Source organism: Hordeum vulgare, chromosome 5H, assembly GCF_904849725.1.
Source record: "Hordeum vulgare subsp. vulgare chromosome 5H, MorexV3_pseudomolecules_assembly, whole genome shotgun sequence".
In the NCBI taxonomy this organism is placed as follows: domain Eukaryota; kingdom Viridiplantae; phylum Streptophyta; class Magnoliopsida; order Poales; family Poaceae; genus Hordeum; species Hordeum vulgare.
In genome coordinates, this window is record NC_058522.1 from 365,261,486 (window position 1) to 365,270,982 (window position 9,497).

Sequence of the window (9,497 nt, forward strand, 5' to 3'; positions counted from 1 at the left end):
GATATTTAACATGTGGTAGGCAACGAGACATAATCGATAGAAACGGTAAACTAGCATGGCAATGATAGTAATGGTATCTGGGGAAATGGTCATCTTGCCTGAGATCCCACTTGGAAGAAGAATACCTCCGTGAAGCAGACGAACCGACGTAGTCGAACGGGTCCTCACAATCCGGCACGCTACGGAACTCTATCGAGACGAAGCAAACCAAAAACACAAATCAACACACGGAATTCACCACACGATGCACAACGCAAATGATGCATGAGCAGCTGAAAACATGCAAGTCATGGCATGACAATCCACACAATCAAACACTACACATTAAGTGAAGTTCAATATGCAACGAGTTGCATATTAACGAAACTCCACGTTGATTATTTAGTTCTATCCCGATTAGATACACGGCAATATTAATTGTGGTTAAACATGGCAAGAGGTGAAGCGTAATTAAACTACATATCTAGGCATTTTAAATGAGGTCGGAAATGACATATAGCATCCCCGAGACGACCTCACATGTTAATTTACAATTTTGTCCAGATCTGAACTAACACATTTGATTGGTTGTTAAACAGCAAAACAAATAGGTTCACGTGATTCTACGCGTCATTTCAAGCAATCTACACGTAGAGATCATCTCCAACGGAGCTACGTGTCAAAAGATACAAGCACCGCAAGATATGATGGCATGAATGCAATATGTGTGCAACGACGGTCACAAGCACTTCAAAACATACAACCAGCAAGAGAAAATGAAACTACACGAGATTCTAAGCAAGTTTCATGTAGGACACGACCAAATCGGCGCTACGGTTCAAAAGATACGAGCAAAACAAGAAATCACTACAATCTGCCAAAATCAGCCACATAGCATTTTCTACGCCACACAACTACGGCTACACAACTCCGATAAACTCAAGCAAGGCATGACACGAAAGAGGGCAAGAAGCACTACTACAAACAACTAACAACAACTAGCATGGCATCAAGGATCACTAGGGAAAGAAGTCACAAAGTGGCATCCCACACACTATTTCAGACTTAGTGAAAATTACACCTCATGAAAGTGCAGTTTTCGATCTGAAGCAATATTGACAGCAGCAAAACCATAAGCTACAGGTCTCCAAATGGCATGAAAATTTACAGCATGCTAGAGAAACACAAGGGGTACAACTAACTCCATTGCACCAACATCAAAAGAGCTACAGATCACAAGTTACAAGCAAGACAAGACAACAACAAAATATAACAGATCTCAGACTTAGTAATATTTCAGCTCCTCCAAATCAGCACTATTTCTAGCAACTTGAGAGCAAGCAAACCACACCTAAACATGCATTTCTATTGCAACTAAAAAAACCAGGGGCTAGACTAACACCCAAGATCAACTCTCTAGTTGAAAACTTGATCAAACGAAGCACGGAATAAATCCTACGAAAAAGACAAGAGGGCAACATGGCAAAATATCTCGCGAACTAACTTACTCAAAAGCTAAAACTAATTGCACAGAAAAATCCAATGGATTTTTCTACTCCGGAAACATATAAAATATGTGGGGTTGCAACACAAAATAATGCCACACATAAATGCGAGAAAAACAATAACCTATACACGGGAAAATAAACTAGTGGCAATTCCCTACACGTAAAAATACAAATGACCGCTCTAAAATGCATGGAAAAACGGTTCCTAAAACATGGGCATTTCTAATACGGCATTCGAGCAATTCGAACACGCGCGGAAAATTAAATACGCGGCTAAACCTATTGGGACAGCACGCCAAACGATGCATTCGGCATGCTAAACGGCGTCAAACAAATATGCAAGTAGCGCCAACGTGTTCTACACGAGAAACAACGCGAAAACCATATACAACTCATCGCGATCCGAATTACGGTTAAGAATCTACGAGCGTTTTAATATATATCAATTTCCTGGAATTAAAATAATTCTGAAAATCCTAATTAATCTAACCGGGCCAAATTGGTGGGCACAAAAAAAACTAAGGTGCGCCTAGGCGTAGTTTAGAGGGGCTGGGGGAGATCCTCACCTTAGTGGGCTCGGCCCAGCGCGGCTTGGAGGAGGAGGCCTGGGGCGAGGCTTGGGTCGGTGCTGTCCTAAGGCAGCCTCAGGAAGAGGTGGCCGACCTAGGCCGAGCGAGCGAGGAGGCGGGACCTGGGCCGGCCGGATCGGGCGACTGGGCCGAGGCGGTTGGTAGCGCCGCGACGAGCGTCGTCGTCCTCGTCATCCCGAGGACACGCCTGGCGGCGGCCGACGCGAGCTTGGGAAGCAGGACGAGGCGCTGGCCCGGAGGTCGAGGAGCGGTGGCGGCGGATAGATCCGGGGCTACGACACCCGTTGCCGGCGGCGGCGTCCAGCGACGGTGCTCCGGCACTGGACGACGCACACAGGAGGCGAGGCACGGGCTGGGGCGCGCGCTCAGAGGTCGCCTGCACGCGGGGATGGACCTGACCGGGGGCATGCCTACTCCGGCGGGCGGCAGCGGCGCACCGGCAGCCGAGGTAGACCGGAGGCAGGGCACGGGGAGCTTGGGGCTGCGCGGCAGGGGGTTCAGCAACGCGCTACAGGAGGAGGTCGCGACGGGAGCAGGGGGGCGCATGCGAGCGACGGCGACGGATGGGCTCGGCCGGGCCCGATCTGGGCTCGGCAGGCCCGGCGGCTGGGGGACGAGAGAGAGAGAGCAGGTGGAGGCTGGGTAGGGTTTCGGGGGCACGGATTTCGAGGCAAATGGGTAGGGTTGCTGAAAATAGCATGGGAGGTCTGTATATAGACATATGGGGGGCTAGGTTACCCGGAATCACGTTCCGGATCCAACCGTGCGGTCGGATTCGGACGATTCCGCATGCGGGAATGGGTACGTGGCCGTGTAGGATGGTTTACCGGAGACGAGAGGGAGAACGGGCGGCGCGGCAACGAATTTTAAAACACCGACAAACGTCCGACGGTAGACCGAAGACGGTGCCGCTACGGACGACCGTTCGGGTACCAGACGAACTCCGATCGCGAAGAAATTCGACAGGTAGCCTAGCTATAACTAATCACGACCGCGTGCCAAGTTTCACCTCAATCAGAGAAAGTATTACGCACACTTTTAAAACAGGGTTTTGACGATGCCGCGGGCGCGTGCGTGTGCGGTCAGGCTCGGAACGAACAACGACGAACGCGAAGAGAAACGGCAACTAACGACAGATGCATGTTTTGAAAACTGGCGGCAACGGAGATGCCGATGCAATGCTGATGATGCGCATGATGCGATGATGATGCGACAAATAAAAATAGACACACGACGAAAATGGAAAGAGAGGGGAATCTTCTGGAACGTCGGCATCGGGCTATCACAAAGACCATCTTCAACCTCTACTTCCCTGAGTTCGATAAACCTTAGGTCACCAACTTGAGGGAAATCGTTGATGTCCTACAAACCTCTGCGCTTGGAGGCCCAACATAGTCTACAAGAATAGAAGCGTGCGTAGACATCAAGCTATTTCTGGCGCCGTTGCCGGGGAGGTGAGTGCTTGAAGGTATATCTTTAGATCTTGCAATTAAATCTTTTCGTTTCTTGTTTTTATTTTCACTAGTTAGGCTTATGAAAAAATGCACTCTTAGTTCGCTGCTTGGGGAAGGCCGCTTTACCACACCTGTGGTAGAGAAGTCTCCTCAGAAGATAAGAAGAAGAGGCTAACCACGGTGGTGTCGGTGCCGAGATGGGCGCGGGCGATCGACGACGGTGAGGACGGGGACGGGACAGGACGGATCGCCAAACCTAGACAAATCTTGAGGAAAATGGACCTTGGACAAGGAGCTTCGAGAGGAGAAAGCTTAAGTGTGGCTCGGGCATTTCATCGAACACCTCATGTGCATTGGAGGTGAGCTAGAGCACCAAAAGGCTCTTCCACGTCCGGTCAAAAAAACAGAGCAGTGCACTGCTCTGCTCGCGGGCAGGGGTATATATAGTCCAACCATTGGTCCCGTTTTGTGGCTGGAACCGGGACTAAAGGACGTCATTTGGTCCCGGTTCCAGCCGCAAACCGGGACCAATGATTGTGGGCCAGGAGCGAGGCCCATTGGTCCCGGTTCGTGTCTGGAACCGGGACCAAAGGGATCAGACAAACCGGGATCAATGGCCCACGAGGCCCGGCCGGCGCCCTGGCCTCACGAACCGGGACCAATGCTCCCATGTGTCCCGGTTCGTGTGTGAACCGGGATTAATGGGATTTCAGGCCTGGACCAAAGCCCTGTTTTCTACCCTCTGCAAACTAATATAAGAGCGTTTAGATCAATATTTTAGTTATCTAAAGACTCTTATATTAGTTTACAGAGGGAGTACTAATGAAACATGACGCAGCTCACAAGTAGCAGTGTAGCACTACGCCGTCAAGAAGCTCGAAACCCCGGCCGGTAAGGTGCCTTACATCATCGACGTAAATGTGGCGCCGTTCTTCTCCAAGTATTCTTCGCCGCAGCTCGTCCAGATGGGTGCATGCACGTTGTTCGCTACAATGCCTGGAGCAGGGGAACCAGCATGGTACGATCCGAACAAGGAGATGCTCGACATCATCCACGACGGAGGCGACGGAGGAGGAGGACACTATGAGGCTAGGTCACAACCTTTGAAGGAAAATGATCATAAACATAAAGAGATATGGTTATTATTATAAATAGGATTTTGTCAGGTCCCTATCTCTCCCCTGTTTGCCCACTTTAAAAAAATTGTGCGATATCTTTAAGAATCCACGGATATTTGTATTTGAAATAATATATCCACTTGCAATAATTGGTGGAAAAGTGGCCTGGTGTAAAAATAGGAATCCAAGGGTACATGCGTGGTGGATATACTCCCTCTGTCCATAAATAGAATTTTTGTGAATCAGATGTATGTAGACACAGTTTAGCTTGTTTGTTCATTTAAGTCTTTATCTAGTCCATATCAAAATATTCTAAATGTCTTATACACACTCCGTTCGGAATTAGTTATCGCTTGATCAGATGAAGTATTCATAAACAGAGGGGGTATTTTATTTTTATTTTTTGCACGCGAAAGTGTGCATATATGGTACTATTGGCAAACGGTATGTTATTAAAACACGTGAGTTTGTTCTTTTGTGCAATCATTCCACGTGCTAAAGAATACGTAGTAAATGTCTTTCCAGATTTCCGTCTACGTGCTTTAGTCCTCTCCTTTTTAGAATAATCCTCTCCTCTTTAGATGGCATGCTGTAATCCGGCCGCATGCTGACAGTGATACTGAGTCAATCACGGCTTGCCATTCAAACAGACGGCCAGAGCGCCGGGCTGCCCCTGCCGCTGCGCTCCCGCTCCCGCTCCCGCCTATATATGGCTACTCCATTGGATGAGGCCTTCCCTCACCTCACGAGATAACGCACGATCCATTCCTTCGGTCAGCCTGCTTTACCTCTCGCGGTCTTCCGAATGGAGTCACTGCTGGCCGCCGCGCCCTTCCATGTCGCGGCCTTCTCGTCCGTGTCCTCTCCGTCCGCCCACTCGCCGTCTGTCCTCCGCAGCGTCAGTGGGGGTCGCCGCGCCGTCCGATGCGCCGCAGCCAAGGTGCGTCGAGTTCTTGTTTCCTGGTTCCGAATGGGATCGCGTGCTCCTCCTCTTATCTTAGAAAATAATAATTATGCATTCGCTTGTGTCGCAGGAGGCCATCCTGTACGCGTTGGAGCACGATGAGATGTTCAACTCGGAAGAGGTGATCCAGTGGGAGAGCGGCAAGACGATCAACTCCATCGCCGCCGCGCAGGGCATCCGCATCCGCCGCCGGTGCCGTCCCCGGTACCCCTCGGAGGGCTCCGGCGACGACAAGGCCGTGCCCCGCAACATCCTCGAGCAGATCGTGTGGGACAAGGAGGTGGAGGTGTCGCAGGTACAGAAATACGAAGTACTTACATGCGGATGTACTGATATGCATGCACGCTGCATCTCAATTCTCAAGACTGCATCCATGTTCGTTGTTCTTGGCGTCGCTGCTGATTCCTCCGAAACGTTCCTGTGTGCAGAGGAAGGCCAAGAAGCCTCTGAAGAGTGTCGTGGAGTCCAGCGAGCACGCGCCGCCGGCCAGGGATTTCATCGGCGCTCTCACGGCGGCGCACAGTCGCAACGGCGTGCCCGCCCTGATCGCCGAGGTTAAGAAGGCGTCGCCCAGCAGGGGCGTGCTGAGGGAGAACTTCAATCCGGTGGGTTTTTCTCTGAATGTGTAGCTCTGTCTTCGTCGTGTGCAGTGTCAGTAACCGCATGCGACTAACAATGGAAATTTGCGACAGGTTGAGATCGCGCAGGCATACGAGAAAAACGGAGCGGCTTGCCTTAGCATCCTCACGGATGAGAAGCACTTTCAGGTTCGTTACTTTTTTTATACCTATTATTACACACTTAATAAATTGATTTCGTTCATTTCTGATATTTGCAACTCCGTCGATTCTGTAGGGGAGCTTTGAGAACCTTGAAACGGTCCGCAATTCGGGTGTGCAGGTACCTACTTTTCTTTTCTTTTTTTTTTCTTTTCTTTTTTTTTTGAGGGGAAACCTACTATGAGTCTATGATGGAGATTGGAGAGTATATTTTTCTTCTACCTTCACTATGCATGTTACAGATCTACCCATAAAAAAAATGCATGTTACAGATCTCTTGATTACGGTCGTGCGAATGCAGTGCCCTCTTCTGTGCAAGGAGTTCGTCATCGATATCTGGCAAATCTACTACGCACGATCAAAGGGCGCCGATGCGATTCTCTTGATTGCTGCTGTGCTACCGGATCTTGACATGAAGTACATGCTTCGAATTTGCAAAAATCTTGGAATGACTGCTCTTATTGAGGTATGTTATGTATGTTTTGAGTCAAGTGGTATTCCCATGTATATATATGTTTGAATAGTTCAAGTTTGCTATGAAAAATTGACCACTCCTTGTTCCATTCTGCAACTAATATTATGAATGATTGATGTCATTAACTCCATGATAAATATAATGAGGCCCCTTCCACCCAAAAAAATGTATGATAAAATCTGTGCTAAAGGTGATTGGTATTTCAGGTTCATGACGAGAAAGAATTGGACCGCGTGCTGAGAATAGATGGTGTTGAGCTTATTGGAATCAATAACCGTAGTCTAGGTACCAGTTTTCATCAGATTATCTTCTTCGAAAATGTAGTTTCTGAGGCCAAATTTGGTTTTTCGTTCGTTCATGGATGATGCTGAAGTTTATTGTCCTTTGCAGAAACATTCGTAGTTGATACTTCAAACACAAGGATGCTGATGGAGAAGCGTGGTGATATCATAAAGGAGAGAGGAATATTGGTAGGCTATATTTAATTGATCATTGCTCCTTTATTTGAACAAATGAAGGGAGTCCCTAGTACTTCAAACTGGACTTTATTAAAGAAACCACCATCAGCTACAGCGATTTAGCATCATTCGTCCTTTCGACTAACCATAGCCATATAAAAAATCCTCTTAACTGATCTAAATATATTTATGTGTTGTACGAAATAAATATATTAAGTAAAATAGGCACAATCAAGTTTTCATCTAATCCTTAATGTAGCGCAGTGATTCTTTGATGCACATACTGGGAACTGCTGACAGCCTACAGAATTAATAGTTGCTACTTAATCTAGCAACATAAAATGCTTAAAGATGGTTTGTACTGGATTTTTACGAGTCTTTCGTTTTCAGGTTGTTGGTGAATCTGGCCTGTTCACTCCCGATGATGTTGCATATGTGCATAGTGCTGGCGTTTCTGCAGTAAGTTTTCGTATTTATCCTTCATTTCAAGTTATACTTCACCACATGATTTCAGTACAACCTTCATAGTAATCTCTTATGATGGATCCAAATTTCAGAAACATTGAGAGCCAGTACAAATAATCTTACATGGGCCTAAGTGATATGTGTTTTATTGAGGGTGGTATTCTTGTTTGCAGGTTTTGGTAGGAGAGTCCCTGATCAAGGAAGAAGATCCTGGGCAAGCAATTGCTGGGCTTTTCGGGAAGGAGCTCTTGAGTTGAATTAATGCTCTGCAATTGTGTGTGTTGGGTTTTTCCGTTCTTCGGAGCAGATTTGTGTTTATGGCTACTTTTTACTCCCTCCGTCCGAAAATGCTTGTCATAGAAATGAATGTATCTAGACGTATTTCAGTTTTAGATACATCCATCTTTATCAATTTGTGTCACAAATAATTTCGGACGGAGGGAGCATGTAGCAAGCATAAATAGGCGTGCATATGCGCTTCCCAATGGAGTGCACCAGATGTAGATATGAATAAGAGCAATTTGCGCTCCATAATAATGTAATTCGTTCTCTTCTTTATATAAGAATTTTTTTTTTGATAAAGGGCTTTATTACTCAACGAAAGTAAGTACACCCGCCTCTGCATAGCTAAGATGCACACAACCACAAGTCACCAAAAGAAGAATAAAAAAGCGTGCGACAAGTTACAAATGAAGAACTATCGCCACTCAAGGTAGCTCTATGCGTAGATCACGCGGCCACCCATGTTGGGTAAAAATATCCCTCGCCACCGCTTCCAGTCGTGCACACGCCTCCATAAAAAGGCCTCGATATTTCATCCGTTGTAAGATGGACCACGAACGGAGAATACACGTGCATCGATAAAGAACCTGCAAACAGGTGAAATTTTTATCAGAAAAAATCTTGTCATTTCTACATAGCCAGAGCGACCATATTACGGCGAGCGCTCCTACCCTAAGAATGGTTTTAAGCTTATTATCTATCCCGTTAAGCCAATTGCCAAAGATATTAGCAACGGATGTGGGTTGATATAAGTTTGAATCCATTTGGATAGTTGACCAGATAGAACATGCAACCTTACAGGTGAAGAAAATGTGTTTTATTGTCTCATCATGAGTACATGAAACACACTTCATACTCCCTTGCCAGTTGCGCTTGGCAAGATTATCTTTCGTTAGGATGACACCTCCGCGAAGATACCATGCAAAGACTTTAATCTTTAGAGGTATCTTCATTTGCCATATTTTGTGATTATTATCGACTGGTATTTCAGGTTGGACAAGTGCCCTATACATAGAATCCATAGAGAATTTTCCATTCGTATTGAGATTCCATCGAAACTCGTCGTGACCTTGTAACAGCTGCACTACTGCTAACCGTTCTAGCAAGGCATTCCAAGACGCAAGTCTAGGACCGAGTAAGTCTCTCCTGAATGCCACATTAGGGGGTGACTCTTGCATGACCATGGCCAGCGTATCTCCCTTATGTCGCACAATGTTATATAGGGCCGGATATTGATCTCGGAGTGTGGCATTTCCTAGCCATCTATCCTCCCAAAATCTTATTTCCGACCCATCCTTAATCTTGAAAACCTCAAAGCGATAAAAATCTTTCTTTGTCGCCATGAGACCAGCCCAAAAATGTGAATCTCCAGGCTTCCAGATAACCTAAGATAACGCTTTTGTGCCGATGTATTTTCGCTTAAGG

The 9,497-nt window shown here is 46.8% G+C and overlaps 1 protein-coding gene across 1 annotated transcript; it reads left to right on the plus strand.

Moving 5' to 3' along the window:
- The first annotated feature begins 5,368 nt into the window (after nt 1-5,368).
- LOC123398507 (indole-3-glycerol phosphate synthase, chloroplastic-like) lies at nt 5,369-8,350 on the plus strand. Its single transcript, XM_045092968.1, has 10 exons — nt 5,369-5,589; nt 5,684-5,908; nt 6,042-6,218; nt 6,306-6,380; nt 6,469-6,513; nt 6,694-6,858; nt 7,074-7,152; nt 7,258-7,337; nt 7,716-7,784; nt 7,964-8,350. The coding sequence occupies exons 1-10, from the start codon at nt 5,455-5,457 to the stop codon at nt 8,045-8,047; spliced, it is 1,134 nt and encodes a 377-aa protein (XP_044948903.1). The 5' UTR covers nt 5,369-5,454; the 3' UTR covers nt 8,048-8,350.
- Nucleotides 8,351-9,497: the final 1,147 nt, after the last annotated feature.